The sequence below is a fragment of the Xenopus tropicalis genome, chromosome 3 (genome assembly GCF_000004195.4).
Source record: "Xenopus tropicalis strain Nigerian chromosome 3, UCB_Xtro_10.0, whole genome shotgun sequence".
Taxonomy (NCBI): domain Eukaryota; kingdom Metazoa; phylum Chordata; class Amphibia; order Anura; family Pipidae; genus Xenopus; species Xenopus tropicalis.
Genome location: NC_030679.2, coordinates 97,364,321 through 97,389,162, shown reverse-complemented (window position 1 = coordinate 97,389,162; position 24,842 = coordinate 97,364,321). Strand labels below are relative to the sequence as shown.

General features: G+C 36.4%; 1 protein-coding gene across 2 annotated transcripts in view; it reads left to right on the top strand.

The window, feature by feature from the left end:
• Nucleotides 1–24,842, top strand: part of fam189a1 (family with sequence similarity 189 member A1) — a 346,103-nt gene that overhangs the window by 207,496 nt on the left and 113,765 nt on the right. For both annotated transcript variants that reach the window (XM_031898054.1, NM_001078904.1), the window contains 1 exon segment: nucleotides 23,042–23,152. In XM_031898054.1, the coding sequence (XP_031753914.1) occupies nucleotides 23,042–23,152 (111 nt within the window).

The following is a 24,842-nucleotide window of genomic DNA, read 5'->3' as shown; positions in this document are numbered from 1 at the left end:
AGAGTGCCATTGAGCCCTATGGGAGACTTTCCTTGGGCCAGGTTGGAGCTGCAGAGTGCCATTGAGCCCTATGGGAGACTTTCCTTGGGCCAGTTTGGAGCTGCAGAGTGCCATTGATTCCTATGGGAGGCTTCCAAAATCATGCACGGAAGGATCAAAGTCAGAAAGGTTTTCCCGCCATTTACGATCGTTCGGATACGTAATTTTCGTATTGTACCACAATATTTTCGGACAAGCACAACGCGACTTTTCGCAAAATTAACGCACATCAGAAATTTTCATATTTAATAAGAATTTTTCCTAAACTTACTTTTTAATGTCCGAAATTCGTACTTTGATAAATGTGCCCCTTAATGTCTGCCAAACTTCTAACTTTAGCTCTAAAATTTGAGTTTTGGAAACTTTAAATTTGAAGTTGTGATTTTTGCTGCAAAAAAACTTGAATTGCAGTAAAAATTCAAATTTGTGGATAAATCTGTCCTAAGTATGTCCTAAGAGCGAATGTGTTGTGTTTTGCGTCACCAAATAATATGAAAAACTGCTGAAAAATTCACGAAACATGGTTACCAGATGACTTTTTGACGAGTACAGCTTTTTTTTGCCCGACCAACTGCAATTTATTTGATGCAAACCAGGACTTTGACGCAACTGCAACTTTTTTCCTTACTCAGCAATTTTTGCACCCATTTTGTAAAAATATTCACCATGGCAAAATGTGGAATTTCACAGCGAAGCCATGCCTGATGAAAAATTTCACTCATCACTAGTCCTAAGAATTGTATGTGCGTCTAAAGCCTAGAGGCATGTAGCAGTCTTAGCCTGAGCAAATATAAGCCACAGGGTTGGGTTCAATAAAGACTTACTTTGGAAACTTGAACCCACTTTAAATTATGGGGGTGATTTAATCATTTTTGAGATTAGAAGATGGCTAAGAGGGCAAAAAAATTGCTACTAAACTTGATCAGCTTTTGTTTTCCGTTGTTGCAGCCTTGTTGAAGGAAAAAAAAACTTGAATGGATTAAACACAATTTTGCTAAAGGAAAAAAATAAAATTGTTTTAAAGCAATTAAAATGTAGTGTATTGCTGCACTGCAGTAGTAAAACTGGTGTGTTTGCTTCAGAAACACAAATAAAGTTGATATAAATACCCTGCTGTGTAGCCATGGGGGCAGCCATTTAAAGCTGAAAAAGGAGAAACAGCACAGGTTACATAGCAAATAACAGATAAGCTGCATACATTCCCATTGTATTCTACAGAGTTTATTTGTTATGTAACCTGTGCCTTTTCTCCTTTTCACAAAAAAAATGCATTCAATTTTCAACTATAATCTTTAATATAACACACATTTGAATAAATCAGGCAGCATATATAAAAAGTTAATTTTACACTAGTGAAAAAGTGTTTTGTTTTTATTTTGTACTAATCTTGTAATCAATTCCATAGTGCATACAATCTAGGTAACAAGTCTAGTGAATGTAACTGCATATTTAGTCAATTTTACGATTTGTTAGTGTTAATGTTTACCCACTGTAATTAATTTTGCTGTAGTACTGTTAAAAGTACAGCAAAGCAGTAGAATCAATGAGTCTACTAGATAAAGAATCATTGATCATGGATCTTAAAGGAACAGTAACACCAAAAAATGAAAGAGCTTTAAAGTAATAAAAATATAATGCACTGTTGCCCTGCACTGGTAAAACTGGTGTGTTTGCTACAGTAACACTACTATAATTTATATAATAAGCTGCTGTGTAGCCACAGGGGCAGCCATTCAAGCTGGAAAAAAGGAGAAAAGGCACAGGTTACAGAGCAGATAACAGATAAGTTCTTTAGAATACAATAGTGTTTTATCTGTTATCTGCTATGTGCCTGTGCCTTTTCTCCTTTGAATGGCTGCCTCCATGGCTACATAGCAGCTTATTTATATAAATGATAGTAGACATTCTGAAGTAAACTCACAACTTTTACCAGTGCAGGGCAGCAACACATTATATTTTAGTTACTTTTATACACTTTCATTTTTTGGTGTTACTGTTCCTTTAAGTGACTCCTGCTTTGCTATAAACATGCCTCACTACAAAGGATAAATGGGCTGGTGGTGTCTCACAGGAAGGAAGTACATAAAGTCATTTTGTTTCCTGGAAGTAAGCTTCTTTGTGCAGCTTCTTTTCCACATAAAAAATGAATTCTGTTTTGTCTACCAGGACTTTTCTAATTTATAATGTGTTTAATATTACATTAAAAGGCATTTATAATTGCTCTTGTTTTATCTTTCACCAACTTGGGAGAATTCAAGTGTTGCAACATGCTATATTAAATAAGCACAATGTCAACATAAACAGAATTAAAATTATTATCTGGTAATAAAACATATTTAATATAAATAAAAAGGGCATTAAAGGAATACTGTCATGGGAAAATGTTTTTTTCAAAACACATCAGTTTTAGAGCTTCTCAAGCAGAATCCTGCACTGAAATCTGTTTTTCAAAAACACAGGGTTTTTTTTGGCATTTTGAAATTTCACATGGGGCTAGCCATATTCTTCATTTCCCAGGTGCCCTCAGCCACTATTGTGCATTTATTGTGTAATAATCTATCATCATATATCATCATACATCTTTTCTAATTGGGAATGTACACAAAAATCAGAATTAACTGAATATGTTGCTTGGGAATAGAATAAAACTCTTCAGTTTAAATCATATATCTTAATTAACACCGTCCCTGTTTTAGTTTGTATGGGTTTGGATTGCACCTGATTGAAGACTGAAAGAAAATCAAAGGCACAATTGTAATGCAGACGCATCAAGACTAGTCATTAAATGAAAATATATTAAGTAGAAAAACTTCATATGATTAGTTTGTATTGTATTATGCCTGTGTCTGTTTCATCCCATTATTAACAATAGTATTTAGTTGTGTAAGTAGACTTGGATTGCATCTTTGTTGTGTGAAAGACAAGGAAAGGAAAATCATTGTATGGTGCAAAGACCAGAGCTCCTCTTCTTCTAAAAATGCATCAGCCCAGGGTGCATTTTGTAAACAGGGGGGCATTATGCATTATACTACAGTAGATTTTCAATGTGAAATCTAGGGACAATAAGGGGCACAAAAGTTGTATGTGCCATGCCACTCCCCCACTGCTGTGCACCCACTTAAAATTACAGCAACATATTTTAATCTTTTTTTAATACATTTCCCTAGAAAACCTCCAAAATAATTTTATACATATTCCTTTTTTTTTTGAGAAACAGAAAAGCTGGTGCAGGAAGTTTGTAGAACATGGTAGGAGGAGGAAATGGGGTCAGGTGACAAAAAATCACTCCTTCCTTCCTCCTGTCCTAGAATAACAATATTTGGGGGGACAGCTTGCTGGGGTTAATTTTCCAAAGGGACAGGAATCTAAAACGGGGCCAGTCCCCCTGAAATGGGTAACTCATGGTAACCTTAGTTTATATATCTATCTACATCACAAGGACCAAACACAGAGTATCTCCAATTCCCCTATTTGCCTTGTTTAGCTCAAAAAGTAAGAATATAGCTGATTTGTTGGCCATTGAAACAACAGACATAAAATATGTTTGAAACCAAACCTATTTGTTGAGCTCATCTTCAAAAGGGGCTATACTGCCATTTCAGAAATAATATACCTGTTAATAAAGCAATGGAATATACATTATTTATCCCATTATTATTTTGTAGTGAGACATTATTTTTCCCATATGTCCATAACACAGATAACGTGTGTGGCATACTGTAGCAGTAAAAGAGATAATGTACTGTAGTGTTTATAGTGAAAATTATTCTGTGAAATGTACTGATTCATTGGACTGTATGCACACCAAAACGACATTTTTAGTAAGTTATGATAAGCTGTATGAAACTATCATTTAAAGGCTTGCTTTACACATGTTATACACAAGGATTTTCATACGGTTGGATAGCTATGTGGCATAATTTACAAAATGGCTCTGTACAAGATAAGTGAAGCCAGAATTATTCATTAACAACCACTTTTTGTTGAACACAACCCCTGCTGTCTACTTGGACATAATAAATATGAAAAGAGAAGGGAAGGTTGTGGTCAATCTGCCCAAAATAACTACAAGCTAAATAGCTAGAAAAAGGCAAAACCTGAGTAAACTGATTATAGAATAAGCTTTTAATAAATTTATTAAACAAAAAGGAAAAATAAAACATGTAAGCATATTGACCCTATCAGCAACTACACCCTGTACTTGCTTTCTTATAAATATTATCTTCAACATTAGCTTTCTATTTTTTATTGTAAGTAATCTAATTTTTCAAAATTAGATCTAAAATAAAACATTAAATAGTATTTTTACCTCTAAATTTCATTTGATTGACAGGCTGTCGTAAACATTAAAGGAGATAATGAGAGCCTGTTCCAGTGAAATAATTGTTGTATTGGGATCGTTCTTCTCCTTACAAGAAAATTATTATTTAAAATGAGTGGAGGGCAATTTTAATATTTGTATAAATTGATCTCCTCTAGAAGGCCTTATGCCTAAAAGGCCTCATTGTACCTCTGTCTTATGAGACCTGACAATGTGTTACATTAAAGAAATGACTTAATATCTTGATGCTTCAAGTTGTCCTATTCTGTGCGCTCAGGAGTTTCACAATTAATTACAGATGTTTAGCACTTACATTAACATTTTGTGGCTGAAATAATTAGTAAGTAACATAGTAAGTTGGGTTGAAAAAAGACATACGTCCATCAAGTTCAACCATAATGCCTATATATAACCTGCCTAACTACTAGTTGATCCAGAGGAAGGCAAAAAACCCCCATCTGAAGCCTCTCTAATTTGCCGCAGAGGGGAAAAAATTCCTTCCTGACTCCAAGATGGCAATCGGACCAGTCCCTGGATCAACTAGTACTAAGAGCTATCTCCCATAACCCTGTATTCCCTCACTTGCTAAGAATCCATCCAGCCCCTTCTTAAAGTTATATAATGTATCAGCCAGCACTACTGATTCGGGGAGGGAATTCCAGAACTTCACAGCTCTCACTGTAAAAAATCCTTTCCGAATGTTTAAATGGAACCTCCCTTCTTCTAAACGGAGTGGGTGCCCTCGTGTCCGTTGGAAGGACCTACTGGTAAATAAAACATTAGAAAGGTTATTATATGATCCCTTTATATATTTATACATAGTTATCATGTCACCTCTTAAGCGCCTCTTCTCCAGTGTAAACAGCCCCAACTTGGCCAGTCTTTCTTCATAACTGAGACTTTCCATACCCTTTACCAGCTTAGTTGCCCTTCTCTGGACCCTCTCTAACTCAGTAATGTCCCGTTTGAGCACTGGAGACCAAAACTGAACAGCATATTCTAGATGGGGCCTTACCAGCGCTCTGTAAAGGGGAAGAATAACCCCCTCCTCCCGTGAATCTATACCCCTTTTAATACAGCTCAAAACCTTGTTTGCCCTTGCAGCTGCTGCCTGGCATTGCTTGCTACAGCCAAGTTTATTATCTACAAGGACTCCAAGGTCCTTCTCCATTATGGATTTGCCTAGTGCAGTCCCATTAAGGGTATACGGGGCTTGCATGTTTTTACATCCCAGGTGCATGACCTTACATTTATCCACATTAAATCTCATCTGCCACTTAGCTGCCCAGATTGCCAGTTGGTCAAGATCCTGCTGCAGGGATGTCACATCCTGGATAGAATTGACTGGTCTGCAGAGTTTTGTGTCATCTGCAAACACTGATACATTACTCATAATACCCTCCCCTAAGTCATTTATGAACAAATTAAACAAAAGTGGACCCAGTACAGAACCCTGAGGGACCCCACTGAGGACCTTATTCCAAGTAGAGAATGTACCATTAACAACCACCCTCTGTACCCGATCCTGTAGCCAGTTTTCTATCCATGTGCAAACGGCTTCACTAAGACCAATAGACCTTAGCTTAGAAAGCAGTCGTTTGTGGGGAACGGTATCAAATGCTTTGGCAAAATCCAAATAGATGATATCTACTGCATCCCCACTGTCCAGCTTCTTACTTACCTCATCATAAAAAGCAATTAAATTGGTCTGACATGACCTGTCCTTCATAAAGCCATGCTGATTACTGCTCATAATGCCATTCTCCACTACATAATTTTGAATGTGATCCCTTAACAAGCCTTCAAATAACTTGCCCACCACGGATGTCAAACTTACAGGCCTATAATTGCCAGGCTGAGATCTTACTCCCTTTTTAAATATGGGAATGACATTCGCCTTCTTCCAATCCCTAGGTACCATACCTGATGAAAGAGAGTCTGAGAATATCAGAAACAAGGGCCACTGCAATTCTGCCCCTAGCTCTCTCAGTACCCGAGGGTGTATTCCATCTGGCCCAGGTGCCTTGTTTACATTTATCGTGTGTAACCCTTTAAGCACCATATCCTGCGCCAACCACTGTGTAGTTGGAGCTGAGGCAACAGTGCAGCTATTGGGTGGGACTTGGCCCACTGGCTCCTCTACTGTATACACAGAAGAAAAGAACTGGTTAAGCACATCTGCCTTTTCTGTATCCGCTGTAACCATATTGTTATTATAACTCAATGGGGCCACACCCTCAACCTGCATCTTTTTACTATTAATATACTTAAAAAACTTTTTGGGGTTAGTCTTGGCCTCGGCCGCGATGCGCTCCTCATTTTCTATCTTTGCCTTCCGGATTGCTGTTTTACAACACTTGTTATAGTGTTTATAATCATTAAACGCAGCTACTGTCCCCTCTGACTTATATTTCTTAAAAGCTTTCCTTTTTCTCCCTATTAACTTCTTTACCTCAGAGTTAAGCCACATAGGGTGATTCTTAACACTTCTACTTTTTCTTATTAATGGAATAAATTGAGAACAGTAATGATTTAATATAATTTTAAATGACAACCATTTCTGCTCTGTATTTTTATCAGAAAACATAATGCCCCAATCTATGCCCTGAAGCGCTGCCCTTAAGGAGCTAAAATTTGCCTTCCTAAAATTCATTGTCTTTGTTGCCCCCGTGTAAATTTGTTTCCTGCACCAAACATTAAATGAAATAACATTATGGTCACTATTACCCAGGGGTTCAACCACTTGCACATTTGCTATACGTTCTGGGTCATTAGAGATCACTAGATCTAGTATAGCATGGTTCCTGGTTGGCTCCTCAACAACCTGTGACATAAAGTTGTCATGCAGCAAGTTTATAAACTTGTTCCCATTTACTGTCCTGGCAGTACTATTGCCCCAGTCAATATCAGGGTAATTAAAATCCCCCATTATTATCACTTGCCCCAAACTAGCAGCCTTTTCTATTTGCAACAGGAGCTGGGCCTCCTCCTCCTCACTTACATTAGGGGGTCTATAGCATACCCCTACAATTAGTTTGGTAGATTCCTTACTATCTGTGAGAAGCTCAACCCATAAGGATTCAGCTCCCTCTGTTAACCCCATCACTTCCTCCCTAATATTTGCTTTTAATTCCTGCTTAATGAACAGACACACTCCTCCTCCTTTTCTATTGCCCCTGTCCCTCCGAAACAATGTATACCCCCCAATATTAACTGCCCAGTCATGAGACTCATTCAACCAAGTTTCAGCAACTCCAATCACATCATATTTCCGCTCCAACGCCAGTACCTCCAGCTCTCCCATTTTACCAGTCAGACTCCTTGCATTGGTAAACATACATTTAATACTGGTTCCGGCGTGAGAATGACGTGTAAACAACTTATGGGCCTCCCTGCCATTATCAGTATCCCGAAGCAAGTCTCCTCCCCCATTTTCCCTTACTATGCCCACTACCTCATCTATCCTGTCTACCACAGAATTTCCCTCTGCACCCTCCCCCCCCAATAAATAATTATATCATTAACTCATGCTTGAGGGGGAAGTAAATTAACATTCCACACATTAACCACATACTTTTTTTTCTGTTACTTTCATACACCTTTAGATTTCTTAGTTTATTAAACTCAACACAGCGATACAAGGTGAAGTTCTAAAAAGGCTCTAGGCCAGAGCCGAAACGTTGATCGGATGGCAATGTGAAAATAAAGACTGAATTTGGTATGAAAAAAAAAAAAAAAATATATATATATATATATATAAATATAAACCATAAAGATAGATCCCGCACTCACAGGACTTAAATAAAAGTGGTAGTTTATTGTGATGTGGAATTATATTTAATACCTTTGTGGGTCTGTGCTTACGCAATGCAATAGCAGTCCTGTTCTTCATGCTATAATTTGGATACACTTATGGGCACCAATCGGTGAGTTGCAGTTCAGCTATGGAGGATCTCCCGCTCCCTTATTTCCTTTCAAACATATCTCTCTCCTGCTATTTTATCACTCTCAATACTCACTCATTCTATTTGTATTTATATTTTATATATATTTTTTTTATTTTGATGCTCATTCGTTTTTGTATGTTTTTTAATTAGCTTGCAATTTGTCTCCCCTGATGATGTCACTGCTGCTTTCCCGCCATTTTGGGCTTTTCAGGGGGGTTGTTTCCACTCTCTGTAACTTTGGCAAAGGCTGTGGACACAGCCAAAACGTTAGTTCCACGCCACAATAAATTACCACTTTAATTTAAGTCCTGTGAGTGTGGAATCTATCTTTATGGTTTATGTGATACCTGATATACTGCACCCAGGCACATTAGCTCCAGAATTATACGTGAGTGCCTGTATTACCATGTATTATATATATATATACATACATATATATACACACACATACCAATATAATATACGTGTTTGTTTCTCCCTGAGGACAACTTTTTGGTTTATCACATGAAAACGTATGTATGAGATTTAATTTGAAGAGAAAAAACTTTTCTCCTAATTCAATTCCAGTTTTTTTCCCATAGACTTTAACAGAGTTTTCATGTGATAAACACTGAGATTTTCTGAATTGAATCGCATCTCAAATGGAATCTCTTCTATCAGTTTTCATGGGATACATCTTTTCCACTGAACTGAATCTGACCCAATACTGCTAGATCCATTATTATCTTGTTATTTACTTAAATGTAACTATATTTTCATCAAAATGGAAGTCAATGTTTGAAATAGATCAAGTAAAAAGAAAAAACTGTCAAAACAGAAATGTACTTTTTCCATTAAAATAGGAAAATTATAAATATAAGGTGAAAATGAAATATACAACTTTCAACTGCTTTTTCTATCTCAACAATTTTTTATATAGGCCCTTGATCTTAAGAATCATTAGAGTCATTAAGAATATGTCTATGTGACTAATCGTCATAGATGAGATCAGCATCTGTGTTTGAGAGTAAAATGTATAGCAATTTAGGCTAAAAATATGTTATAGGCTATAACTAAATTTCTAGAGCTATAAAGGCTAAAAATATGTTATGTAATTTATAGACTTATAGCTGATGGAGACATTTCTCAAGGCTTCAATTCTTCAGTAACAAGTAAAATTAAATTTTTTTAAAGGAAAAAGAAAGTCAAAGTCACTTGGGGGTGCCAAAATGTTAGGCACCCCCAATGACTTTGACCACCTACCTTTTACCCCAGGCTGGTGCCCCTGTGAGGAGAGAACAGCACCAGCCCGGGGTACCTGCCGGCGCTTACTTCTTCCTGACTCGCTGCGCGCGCATGCGCAGTAGAGTGAAAAGCCGAACTTAAACATTAAAGTCGGCTTTTTATTCTACTGCGCATGCGCCCACCGCTGGCATTTGCAGCAACGGAAGCAGGAAGAAGGAAGCGCTCCGCTCCAGGTTCCCCAGGCTGGTGCTGTTTTCTTCTAACAGGGGCACCAGCCCGGGGTACGAGGTAAGCGGTTAAAGTCACTTGGGGGTGCCTAACATTTTGGCACCCCCAAGTGACTTTGCCTTTCGTTTTCCTTTAAAGAAAAATGAAAATAATACCTTGGAAAAAGGGCTTCTGTGTCATTGGCCATTCAGTTCAGGGAGCCAGCTGGAGAAAAGATGGCATTTGTATTTTTCCAGGTTTTTGTAGGTACATTCCTACATAACACCATTTAACCTGATTTGATTTCTGTTGATGTTTTTCCTATATTATGTTGCCTACTAGTCAGATAGTATTAATATTATATTAAATAATTTCATAATTTGCCAAAGAAATCCTGTAAAGGGCATACAGGCTTCATGCCCCCCCCTGTTTGCGCCTTACCTTTGTAATAATATATATCTCATGGCAATAAATACATATTTGAATAACTGCCCCCTACTAGTAAGTAGGTTTCTAATATGACCAGGATCAAATAGCAAGATTGCTATCCCTCAGTGTGACACTTCTGAAATGAAAAATCAGAGACTAATATGCACATCTATGTGCCATCTGAAATAATATGCTGGCGAGAAAAGCAAAACGTACTGTCTGATCTTATCTTTCAGCAGTCACAGAAACACTGTGCATGTCCCTTAGCCTGCATACATATTCGTTTTTTATCACTGTCCTCAAGTGCCTCTAAAGTTCAGGTTCAGTAGTCATGAATTTGTTTTACACTTAAATATCTCAAACATTTACACCAAGCAAATATTCTGGGTCACCAAAAAAAAAAGACCCAGGAGGTGGTGTCTAGGCAACATAACTCAAAAGTCATTGACTGTCAATGTTAAAGTGCTGTATTTATCTCTAAATAAATGATAAATATTGAATGAACTGCAATCATGCTTCAAAGTAGTTGTTTGGGTTGATTTACCTTCTTTCTGTTAAACAGGACTAAAGAAATAAAAAAGGAAACAAAGTAATTATGCATTCTGACATAGATTATAGCTTCAAAAGAAATAAAAATGGATTATTATGTAAAGAATTGGGTACCTCCTGCATAAAATTACCAGGTTAGCCAGTTTATGCTCAACAATTAGTTATAGTGACAAAAAATTGAATAAAGACAAAAAGAATAAATACAATAAGTACCTAGGATTTGGGGTATTAGTGGGACTGATACTTTATATAACATTTGAGTGACGTTTTAAAAAAAAAAAAAAAAATAGAGCAAGCCATCTCCTGTAGTTTTCAAACTGACCATATGTTGAGGTATGAAATTGTTTTGTTTCAGAATATCCTCGATTCAAAGGTCCTATTTTCATTTACCCTTTTTATTATTTTATCCAGAGTTTGCATGGAAGTTGTCTTCCACTGGCTGCAATAACAAGATGAATAGCTGTGAGTATTTGGTTCACAAGAGCTTGGCAAGTGTCTAAAACACAGTAGGCGGGGTCATTTTTACATTACGACATTTGTCACAAAGTGGCTGACAATATTCAAACAGTTGTAGTTTGGGCGAGGAGCCTTTTTTTGTCAGTTTTGCGAATAGTAGATAGTTTGTGTTAGTGGGTAAATCAAGTGTAAAATTTAGTTAGTTGTACATTTAAATGATTTATTTATAATAAATAATATGAGTATGTATGTTATATAAAGCTTCAAAAAAGGCTTCATAAACAAAGAAGGATTTGGGCAATTCAAACAGAAACAAACGAAAACAAAGTAATAATGGCATTACTTATAAGTACTTCCACCTAGAATATATCTGGGGTGGATATATTCACTCCAGATACTATTGAAGCATCTTTTTGATATATTGCTGAAAAAGTACAATATAATTATAGTTGAATTATTTCTTCTAAAGAATGGAAGAGTTCTAAAAGTTGCTGCTTTTAAAACTGGGGTTGCTTGTACTCATATATCCTATAAAGCATTGAACTTATCTGGTCATTTTTATAGCATATAAAAGGCAATAATTGTTTGTTTTCCATACACTATTAATATAAATTTTCTCAGCACTTTCTATACCATGTAGATTGTTTTTTTTCTCATATTTTCATATTTCTATTTTTTTTTTTTTTTTTAATTACTCATTTTTAAGTGTTAGGGGAAGTTTTGAGAGGCTTGTGCCTACTATGGAGTTGGGTTTTTACATTATGCCAATCGATCAGCACAAGCATGCAATTTATGGACCCATGGGTAGTGGTTGATATACAACAACTTTATTTTACATCATCTTGTAAAATAAAGTTCCTCAGGGCCATTTTAATGCATTTGCCCAGGGCCAACCAGTACACATTTCCTCTGGGATAACCTTTGGCAGAAGCATCCTGCAGAGATGCCAGACCCCTCATTATAATCACTAAGAAAAACACTTCAGCATGGGTATTGGTACTTTGCCTTTTTTCTTGTCACATTTTCTCATTTATCCATTCCTAGGGCTGCTTGTCCATGGCGGCATACCTGGGGATCATATCTACTTCCGTAAGCACAGACCATTTCTTCACTGCCTGCCTTACTATAATGAACTTCATATGCTTAAGGCTTTTTCTATCCAAAAAGTTCTTGGGGCAGTAAGGGCTGACATGCATTTGTGCTTGATTTGTTCTGGCCAGGATTCTCACCTTGCAGCAGATAGTCTTTAGCGCCTTATAGAAGGTGGCAGGTTTTGAAGGTAAACATATAAAAAAAATAATGATTATAAGTTTAAAGAACACTCAAAGTAGAATTTACAGTTTGCCAGTATCGTATGGTTTGAATCTTTTTTTTTTATTTCTATTAAACAGGATATAAATCTATAATGAAATGTAGCATAATGAAACAAAATGTAATTAATGATATAGTTTCAATGATTTTGAAGTTACAGTATTTATAAACGTGGTTGCTAATAAAAACAGTATTTGTTTTTCCCATAATATTCCCTGCACTGTTTATCTGGTACATCTAGTTTAGGAACAGGATAAAGAAACAGTTACCAACTCCCCCTTCCATTAGCCAGAGGGCATTCTTAAAATAAAGGTCAAGGTTGGACCAGAACATTGGACACAGTACAATATGTGATTTAGCAATGAATACAACAGGTTATAAAATATTGCTAGTACGACTATGTTTCATTATAAAACCGGTTGATTGTAAAACAGGAGAACAAGAGCATAGAATACATGACCCAGAGATCTTGTACAAAACTCAAAACAGGCCTCCCCATGTCTGTAGAATAATGCATTGTTTAAAAGCATTTCTATTCTATAAAAATCTATTGCTTTACATAAATCGGGCAATGTGCCTAGATAATATGGGAGACATTTATTTCTGAACTGGTTCTAATACAAGAGTGATGCTTAGCATATCTCTTCTGATGACTCTCTTGGATTTAAATAAGTCATTAAAGTTCTACTAAGTTCCCAATTAGAATATGACAGGTTCTGTATATTCTAGATGTACCTTTGTTTCTAGTGACATATACAGTGATTCACCAGAGTATTAAAACAACAGCTTTATGATAAATGTTTAAAGCTGATGATATGTGGTCAGTGTTGGAAGAATTTACAAAGCACAGATCTATCCCGTATTTTTGCAGTTACAGCATGGGTTCACATATCTACAGAAGCATGGTGCTCGCCTTTGTGCAGTTATCAGGGAACATGACAATTTTATGTGATTGATTGAAGTAGGAATTGAAAAGCATGATGGATTGGCAAGAAGGATATTGAGTTTTTCAATGAGCCTGTCACATCCAACGAGTCCATAGTTTTATGTTCTGTTCAAAGGGCTCATGATATGAATGTTCATACTTGCAAGTAGTGCACCAGTGAGGGCGTTTGTCTCCCTTTGAACACATCTTTCTTTGGCTGACAGCAGCTTTACAGCAAATGTGTAATTTATAGGAAAAGCAGGTCACATAAGGGAACATTGGTAATGTGTATTAATTATATCTCTGTTTTCAACTCTTGTGTAGTGCTTGTTTCCTTTCCATTGCTTTTCAAAAGAAATACACCTACACAAAATAAATACAGAAGACTTTACTTTGGAAATGTTATTTTTCTTAAAGCAACAATTTAATCTTTATTCTGGTTTGAATTATGAGCTGTCTTTACTTCTGCACAGACTGCTCTATTAATATATCTTTTCTGTGAGGAACTGAAGCTTGACACAAAATAAATTGCAAACATAGGGAAGGCAATCAAGAATACAACAGAAGAAATATAGGACCCGATGCAAACTGGCTCACTTAAAAAAAGAAAACACAAACTATTTCACTCATAGAGACACAAAGGCTCATTTATGATGGCAGGGGCAAGGTGCAAGTGAACAAGGGGCAGAGCAAGCTCGTTTTTTTTGCAGTCTGTGCCTTGCCAATATGAAATTTCCTTTTTGACCCTATAGGTGCAGCTCTTTGTGCTCTTAAAATGGCGCCAGTTTTTGCACGTGGGTCGGTGGGAAGTCATTTGATAGAGAGTTCTATACCTCTCACCTTCCTGTGGCAAGTGTTAAATACAGGGCTGCCTTGGGTCCAGTTGTGATCTATGGATTGTTAATTCCTTTGAGAGTGCATCCCGCATGGAAGATGAACAGGGTTCCTTGATCATTATAAGTGATCCCAACAGAGTTTGATATAGAATATAGAGCACATGTTTTCAGTTCCAGGGCTGGTGGCCATAACTGATGGTAGGTGTTAAGTACTAGGCTCCCTTGCACCTGAGTGGCCAAAGACCACTTGCCCTTTGTAAAAGAGCCCAATGGAGAATGGCCCATATAAACCAGAGATTCTCGGTACATGATTGGTGTAAAACTGAGACATGTACTAAATGATATTTCTCCTGTGTATAGTCACCAGTAATTGCTACTAATATCTTTTATTTTATACTCCATAGTTTTGGCTTAAATTATTACAATTTCCTTGTTAGTGTCACCACTGCCTTTTAGCTATATCACACTTAATGGTGTCCTAATCTTTGTGATTAGATAAGTCTCCTATGATACACATTAGTGCTTGACCGACATCAATAAGATTTTACTAACACACTGACAATGAGTCTGCTTCCTTGTATATATCACCTGTAATGTAAAAGTACGTTCATATTTCATATGCTTCACATTTTCAGCATATGAGCCACACATTTTAGTGCTCAAGGGTCTCCAAATTTTCATTTAATGCATCTTTTTTATCGTCCTATACTGTTACTATTTAGTGCCTTTCTCTTACTTTCGAAGCTACCAAGCCCAGAAACAATGCTTACTTGAAGAAAAAAAAAGCAAGACCAAGAAGATATGCAGGCATTTCTCTATTTCAGCTATAATCAATAATGATTTAGACCTATTTCTAATAACTTGCCACGATTACATGGATTTTCTTTTCTCGTGCTGTGCTCTCTTCGAGACTGCAGTTAATAACAGAACTTGGTTTTGTGTTTCACAGGCTATTGATAACCACTTGCAGTTCATGTGTTTACTATGCCTCCTATAATTTTGGTGGAAGGAAAAATGGAAAATGTTATCTTTTAAAGAAATTGCTTCCTAGTAGCAAATAAATATATGTACAATATAAGTAGCCCAGATGAATCATTAAAATGTATCCCCCTATCTGCTTTGGAAGAATGATTTTTGATATCAGAGGACCAGAAAAAAAAATGGTGCAAAATCCAGGAAAACTTAAAATCAGGGAATGCGGTCTGCATTATATATTGGTGTGACCACAAAAACAGTGTAAAATGGATCCATCTGACTTTAGGTGGTGAGAGGTGTAGTGGTTGGCTAGCTAGTTGAGCAGGTGAGACTCCAACAAGGAGTAAAAATGGTGCTCTGATACTACCTTGCCAGACAGGGGCAGATTTAATAGGGAAGCTGTCTCCTGTGCCCGTAGTCTGTGAGTTACAGAGGCCCTGGCCTAAAGAAGAGCCAGGAAGGAAGACAACAGAAGAGGGTCAAGTGATCTGGCAAGCCTTGTTTCTGTGTTAGTGATAATTACATTGGGATTTATATAACAACTATTATTGGACAGGCTGTGCAAGATTGTGTGGATCTTAATTTTATTGTCCTTTAAGTGTTCAATTACAGTCCCATCTGCTTTGTAATGGTAGTGAGATAAGAGATAATTTGCCCATTTACTATAAGGGTTATTTTTCCCCATGTCACAGGTGTAGTTACTATATCAATAGATATTGGAAAAGACTCTACTTCCACAGAACCAGAGTTGATAGGTGGTCCATTTTCTATCCTAATAAGTATGAATCTTTTTTGCTCATAAAGGAAAATTGAGCTGATAGACAAAGGTAATGTTTTCAGGAATTCTTCTAGCCACTGCTGGAGAACTGCAAAATAAAGCCTTCAGATTGAAGGTTAAACATTAGGTGGAACTCTTGGTAGGATTTTAATGCTTCTCCCTTTGCCATCAAGGTATTTGGATAATTACAAGGTACTTAAGGGTTTCAGGAACACACACAGGACATGTAAATTTGATATTTTAAGAAAGCATCTACAGAATTTAAAGACTGTTTCAAATGGACGTTGCCCCTTTTGGTAATTTTGAAATTTTGAAATTTGTACTCTTCATAGAACTCAGCAGGGAAATGCGACTGCAAGTTCTTGAACTGAACCCAGTGGCATTGCTAACACTAATTGATCTAGGGAAAATTCTTCTGAAAAGAGCTAGTTCATTAATATTTTGCTATTCTAGTGATTTCAGATCATATGAGCATTTTATTAAAAAAATAGCAGTCATTTATGTGCTTATACATAATTAACTGTAGAATATCTTCAGAGCCAAAAACCATGCAATGTAAGCTGGTTATAAGTTGGCACGATTATTATATATCCTTGCAGCCAGGTGCTCAAAACAAAATACACAATGAAATGTTCCTCTAGTTGTGGAGCATTGCCAAGTGATAATTTGGCATAGGTGCAGACGCGCCTTGGTGTCACTGCCAATGGTGTCACTGCCAATGGTGTCTCCACAGAACATGGAGGGACATTGGGTAACGACTCTTTGGCAAGAAAGATGGAGACACTTGCTTTCATTTAGCTGGCAGGAATGCCTCTTTTTGTCTCATGTGCCTCTTGTAGGATATGTCCTTTTTTAGTTCCAAATAATAAAAAAATATATTTGATTGACCAGATGGCTCTTTTTCTTTTTGTCTTTATATTGAAGCGTTCTCCACTTGCCAGATCCATTTTCGAGAGATTTTACTACTAAAGTGGAACAGAAGCCTTTGTAGTGCTTTTCTACTGTTTTTAAAAGGTCTTCGTGAGGACCATTTAACCCAGTACTTAATGTTAGATCCCATCTGTTTGGGGTTTAGTTCTTTGCAGAGCTCACCTGGAATGTACTAATTCCTTTTTTTATTGCCAAAATGCTGAAACACCACATGATAAACATCTGGCAATACAAATAAATATGCTTGCAATACAATTTACATATGGCCAGTGCAGTCTGGTTGGCAAATAAATAAAGCAGGGGGCTTATTATTTACCATAATTATGTCCAAGAGTACCAAAAAGATTTCAATGCTGTGTCTTCCCCTCTTGATTGTGTTATCTACTGAGTGTAAGCATTTGTTCCTAACGTCCCCCATGAAACATACTTAATATACAGCTTTTAATTTGCTTGCATGACTGCACATTGTACCTTCAGAGCTTATATTAAACTATTCCTATCTAGTAATATACATTGCAATATAAGGCAACTTTACAGACTTTGCACCCTTTTGCCAAGCATGGGATATGCATATGTAGACAAATAATAGTTGCAGAGTTATCCAGTAGCATACATTTGTTATAACATTTTAATTAGCTCCAGTTTTATTACCTTTTGTATCTCACCCATGGTAGAATGGGCACATATTTTAAAATCTGAACAAATATTCTCAATAAAGGCTATGGGCATATTTGCTTTTTTATATGGATAACATTATTTCTGAATGGGAGACTTGTCTTACTTACAGTATGTTTGAGCATACCTCAGCGTTGATGGTTACTCACACAGTCCCACAGTTAAATTGCTCAGAGTTGTTAATGAAAATTATTGCACTCTGATTGTATAATTATTAGTAATCAGTTGGTTATTGGCAAATGCAATAATCTTACAGTTATTGTTTTGCAGCATGCAGCAAATTTAGTGTGAGTCTGGTTTCTAAAGTATGAAGTTGTTGCTCTATGCACTTGTGTGTGCAATGCTGAATGAGTGACTCTTTGTTGACCATTGTTAGTAGGTTACAAATAAATTTCAAACTGGTACACCCTCCTGTTGGGTCATAGACATTAGATTTTGTGACTGTAACTGTACTGCATAGTTGGCATGTAACAGATTATCATGTCACTTGTGCAGAGCAATGGACAGAGCCAATTAATAGAGAAAGCATCAAGGTTATAGTAAAGCATATATATCTTTTAAAATCACTGTAAGGTATGTCACTGCTGCTTTTTATTGCCCTTTGGGAATCAGACTTTACCTGTCTGTGCTTTTAAAGGACATATCATGTGTGTTCTTATAGCAACACAATGTTAAGAGAAGCCATGCTGACAATACTTGAATAAAGATAATATATATTTTTTCCTTGTAACATTATAATCCTTTACAATATAATGACTTTTTGTAGGTGGCATGAAGCAAATTAGAAAATAATTTCTAGTTTCTTTTTTTTTAAAGATGACTTCTCAAATTAAATAGATACATGGGGCACCTTTTGTAATTCAATTCAGGCTAGCAGAGAACTTTGACATTACATTCTTGTATTACAATTTAGAAATGAAATGATTTGGTGGCTCCGAATGGAATGGGGAGCAAGTCTTACATTGGCTGCCTGCCACACTGTTAATGGCAGACTGTTAAACCGGTAAGGGATAAAATCTGTAAAAGGAAAAGGAGGATATTGCTCCTAATTATCAAAGAGAAATATGGATGTTTTAATGATGAAAGAGAGCATATAATTTTCAGACAAATGCTGTAGCTACAAAAAAATGTATCAAGACAGATAAGAGTGAAACTAATGTTCTTATATTAGGGGCAATGGCATTTCAATAAGATCCCTTCTTGCTTTAATATATTTCCAGGAATTAGTGTTATAGTCCTTTCATAAGCTTTTACAGTCTATCGCCCTGGGACAGGGATGCAGTGTCAGAAACATTGGGTAAAGCAGGTGATCTAAAAACTGGAAATCCAAAATTTGCAACCTTGAGCCATTTTCCAGTGCACATGATGTACAATGAAGAGTTTTGTTTTTTTTTATAAAAAATCAATACTTTATCTCTTAAATTCAGAAATTAATTATTGTCATTATATTATTGGCATTATTCCAACTAAAGTTCATATTTATATAACGTAGATCCAGAGTGTCAGTTGTATTAAAGTGCGTCTAAACCCAAAATAACTTTATGTAAACTTACTTAGATTTATTCTCTGAGCAGTTTACATTAATTTTCTGTTTTTAGGAGTTTCTAAAATATTACCAGTATTAAGCCACAATAGTGATGAGTAAATCTGTCCCGTTTCGCTGGAAAATTTGCAAAACTTTTGAAAAATTTACAAAATGTGAAAAATTAGCGAAATGCAGCTACCACAAGACTTTTTTGATGCGCACAACTTTTTTTGACACAACTGCAACTTTTTTCTCACTCAGTGAATTTTTGTTGTGCCGAATTCTTGTTTTGCAAAAAAAAAAAATCACTAATGGCAAATTGTAGAATTTCGCAGTGAATCCATACCTGGTGAAAAAATTCACTCATCACTAGTCATTAATTCCAGGTTCAACACTTTTTTTCAGAGTTAGCAACCCTAGGGTTAAGTGATCATATTGGAATTGCATAGGCAGGTAGGGGTGTATTTATTAACACTGGAGACACAGTAACCAATCCCGTAGTAACAAATCAGATCTTTGCTTTTGTTTTATAACTTGTAGGTGACTGTTGAAATATAATTGGTTACTATGTGCTACATCACTGGTGAAGTTTGTCTCCATTGTTATTAAATATGCCCCTTAGGGTTACTGACACTCTGACCTTCACAGAGAGAGATGTTTAGCTAAATGGCCAGTAAGAATAGCTAAAATACAACACATCTTTTGGGAATGCCCCACAATCCAACCCATCTGGACGGAAATAGCAAGCCTACTGAGCTGACTGTTCTCACGTGAGGTTCCCTTAGATCCCACTATATTGTTACTGGGGAAACCACTTCCCAAAATGCGTAAGTGTGGCCAAGCATTAACCAACCAGATACTTACCGCTACCAGACTAGCCATCGCAGCCAAATGGAAATCACCTATTGCACCTTCTATGACTGAAATAATCAATCGAGTGAACTCCAACAGGAAATTTGAATACGGAATCGCCACCCTACACAACAACACCCCTGAACATCTTAAAATATGGGACATTTGGGAACTACACGGCTTGGCCACTTAACCTAATCAAGCTTCACAGGGGACACCCATCTGCTCGCCCGCCTATGCTCTTTTCAGCTGCAGACTTACTGCCCATAGACAACCCAACAACTAATAACCTAATAGCCAATTTAGGCTTTTACCATGCATCCATTAGTTAACAGTATCCTTAGCCATAACCTTTCCTTTTCTACCCCTCCCTTTGAACCTACCCTATTGTTGGATATCTTTTTGCAGGAAAAGGCAGACAAAACGATTAAGACTTATCATTGGAACAACAGCTATACTAACTCAATATCTCATGACAACCAATGTACCTTTGTATCGTATAACTCTGTATGTCTTTGCCCTTGCTTTTGTTATTGGAAAAATAAAAAATATAAGTTACAAAAAAAAAAAAGAATAGCTAAAATAGCTAATATCTTAACAGCCACTAGAGGACCAATAAAAACAGAAAATTAAAGTAAATTGCAAAAGTTCTTGGGTAACCAATCTGAGTAAACGTGTACCAATTAATTTTTTGAGTTAAGATCACTTTTAAAGTAAGGGGTTGTGTAGTAGAGGTATAGGACCTATTATTCAGAATGCTCTGGACCTTGAGCTTTCTGGATAAGGGATATTTCTGTAATTTGGATCTCCATACCTTATGTCTACTAAAAAATACTTTAAACATTAAATAAACCCAATAGGAGTGTTTTGCCTCCAATAAGGATTCATTATATCTTAGTTGGGATCAAGTACAAGGTACTGTTTTATCATTACAGAGAAAAAGGAAATAATGTTTGAAATATTGAATTATTTGATTAAAATGGAATCTATGGAAGATGGAGATAGGAGCTTTCTGGATAACAGATTTGCAGATAATGGATAATACCTGTATCACATCATATATTTGAATATTTGCTCTCTTATGTCCATTGTAACCCTTAAATATGAATACTGTATGTAAGGGAACGTTGGGAACTGTGGTTACATTTTAAATGTTATTATTTTAAAATATTTACACAAATCCCTTTAGCCCCCATATGTACACACTAAAAAGCAATAACCATAGATATTGAGAATATGCCATTTGAATGAGGACAATGAAGCCCCATGTCAAGCTTCCAAAGAAAGTTAAGAAAACCATACATGAATCAACTTCAACTGAATCTTCTTCAGATCAGTGGGGCTCTTACTAATCTGCCTAATATGAATTCAGAACCAGAACAATCAAGTTATTTTATCCCTTCTCCTTTTCCTTTACATTTAATAATGTATGTGGCTTTTAGGAATTTAAAATAAATGCATGTGAATTACAGTCAGTGCAAAAACAGAGAGCGAGCCATTGTTATTCAGGAAGGTACTAAAACAAGTTTTTATTATTTTTTTCTAAAACTATAATGGCAGGAATACAAGAAAACGTTAGTTTTATGTGCATATTTTTCCTTCACTTACAGATAAATATAAAAGCCTTCTGCTAAAACTGCAGCTACTGTATAATGTAGTCAAACCGACACTTTCTAAACAACTAATTAGCATGGGATTCAGCAAACTTAAAGGGAAATTTTCAGTGAAGAGCAGAAATATATTCACAGAGACATGAAAAGCTGCCTTTAGGGGTGGGGAAACCTTAACCCCGTTGCTGCCTGCAGAAACGTGCTCCTGCCACTGTGCAACTCACACATTTCTCTGTTTCCCATAGGCATCAGCACCCTAAAGTATATGGGCTGCATTTCCAGCTCCAATTTACAGGCACTGTATTCCTAAAAATGGTCACTTCACTGTATATTACATTCCCCCATTGGGCAAATAAGGTGTCCCTACCTCTAAATTGGCAAATAATTCCCTGACCGGCTCACAGCAGAATGCTAAGTGTTACATTGCTGGGTGACAACCATTTTAGCTTATTTTGTGCTCCATGTCCCATCTGTGGCCTTGCAGGGGTCACATTTAGAAGGGTGACTGGCACTGAAACCATTGTGTATATTATATACTGTATGCTCTTGGAAGCAGAAATGGTCAGCTTTTGCTTTTCTTTCTAATGTAAATCCCTCTATTATGTTAAGATCTGTGTGTGTTCCATATCAATGCATCTTTATAATGGATTATGAGACTCACATGGCAGCGCTGAAAACTTTAACCTTGGAGCACATCATTTTAAATCATGTTATGGCAGCGGTTCCAGATGGCATTTATAGAACAGGTTGTTGGAATGGCTGCATGCTTACAAAGTGGGGAAATACTGCAACCTATGTTTTTATAATAGTAAATGGTATAATACGATTTACAACAAACTCTTATTAGAATGTGTAATGATAGCAGTAAAATCTGAGTTGTGTGGCCCATGCTAATGAACTCTGCTGTGGCCTCTAGCTTTTATATGTGCAAATCAGTTGCCTTTTATTATTTTACGTTATAGAGGGTTGAACACTAAAGACGTTGATCTGTAGCCTTGTGGATTTATATGGTCAAATCTATTGCTTTTATCATTATACATTATAGTAGGCTGTATACTATCCACTATATAAAAGAGAGCACAAAAAAACACCCCCACACACATACAATGCAGGCTGATCTGTTCGACAAAGGTTTTGCAAGGGTCTCTGCTCTTTAGTGCTGTGTGCACACCTAGGGGCATATCTATTATAATGTGTAAGCCAACATCACCAGTGATGTTGTTCATTGCAACCAATTAAATCTTTTCTTTTGTTTTCCAACCTGTAGCTGACCATTCAATCTAATATAAATATGTCCTTTATTGTACTGATTACAAAATACTATAGTATTAAGCAAGGTTTTGGAATATGTTTGTGAATTATTCATCCATATCCGTATTCATTCATATACCTAACTGGGAGATACAGTTACAGAAACAGCTAACTAATATGTAAACTATCCTTTGTTTCCAGATAACCTTCTTTATGCTTCTCTCTGCTGTGTGTGTAATGTTGAACTTGGCGGGTTCCATTCTCTCTTGCCAAAATGCTCAACTTGTCAGTTCCCTTGAAGGTTGTCAGCTGGTAAGTACATGCAGTGCACCCCTTGTTAACCTAGATGATCACTAATTCAGATGTTTTCATTTTTCTAGTTTGTTTACTACAATTTTATATTTCAGTATGCAACCAATATGTCTTTTTCCAACACTTCACCATAAATAATGACTTTGTTGATTTTTTTTATTTTTATAAAATTTGAGTCTTAAATTAGTTTTTTTTTTACCCAATAAATTTTCCCAGAAGCAGCTCCACAAGATTATGGGGCCGATTCATTAAAACACGAGTTCCAATCCCGAATGGGAAAAATTCGGATTGGATACGATAATTTCTGAAAATCACAAATATCACGAAAATGCTTACGAAAAAATTGTATTAGTCACGATAATATCGTATTGGCGATCTGAAAGTCACAAAATTTTCATACCAAACCATTGTAAACAGAGGCAGAACCTTTCTGAATTTTTCGCACAAGTGTAAGGAAAAGTCGCGCGGGTGTACGAAAAAGTAATGCAAGCGCAAAAAAAATCAACGAAAATACGCTCGGAGCATTCGAATCTTAATAAATCTCCCCCTTTGTTTTACAAACTGATCCCAACAAAACCATTATCACTTTAAAGTGAATATAGCAGCTCTGCTATTATTAATGTCTGCCCCATCATTATGCTTGTCTCCTTTTACTACATCTGGCCTGTGTTTGGTTCTGCAGTTTCTGGAGGACCAGCAACACTAACTGGAGAGAGAGGCTTGAAGTACAACCAATCCATGATTACTGGATTAATGCTATCACTTTCCCAAGGGTTGCAACAGGTCTACAGGGCTGTAAATATGTCTTTAAGGTAATGACCACATAATGTCCTTACTGCATGTAACTTAGAGATGATTGGTGGGGGGTGTCCCTGATGACAAAGACACGCCCACCAATCATCTCTAAGTTACATGCAAAGGAGAGGGGATCTAACTGAGGCTCCATTTTTAATTAATCAAGCTTGCATTACTCATTCCAACTGATAATTGCCCACTACCCTAATTTTTATCAATAACAATTTAGAAGGTGGACCACTTGTCTTACAAAGCTTATATAAGAGGGGAAACTTATTCATTTATAAAAACAAAAATGTAGATGTAAAGCTCTTGAAAAAAAATAGCACAAAATTAAAAAAGTTACTATTTGTAGTATGCTATTTGAAAATGTATTTGGAAAGGCAGACCATCCCCTTTAGATAAATAAACCAGTTCTGTTTTTCTGTATTGAAGAGTCCTTATGAAGTTGTTTTGTTGTGTACATTTTTTAAAATAAAATAATTTTACCCTTGCTTTTTTCCCCCTTACCCCTGTGAAGGCATTTTTGCATTAAGGCATGGGTCTTGGGTCTCTTCTTAAGGCTCTCAATATCTTTCCCTGAGCAGTTTAAAACAAGGTAAAAAAATCAGGTAAATGGTTTTAGAAGAGGGAATATAGCGTGAATCTAGAAAAAATGGCATTGCTATAAACAGAACCCCAACCAGATTCTCTTGTGAGTAGAATCAGATAAACTGTGTTGTTTTTAACAGCGTGATAAAATATCTGTGTCCTGCAGACAAATGAGGTAAGAAATCTGGAAGCAGCAATGTTTTATATTTAGCAAAGTGCACTGGCCAGGCACCAGCTTCTAACACATGCTTTTTTTTAAACAGTAGGACATCCCAGTATATCTCATTCATTTCCTTTTTCTCTT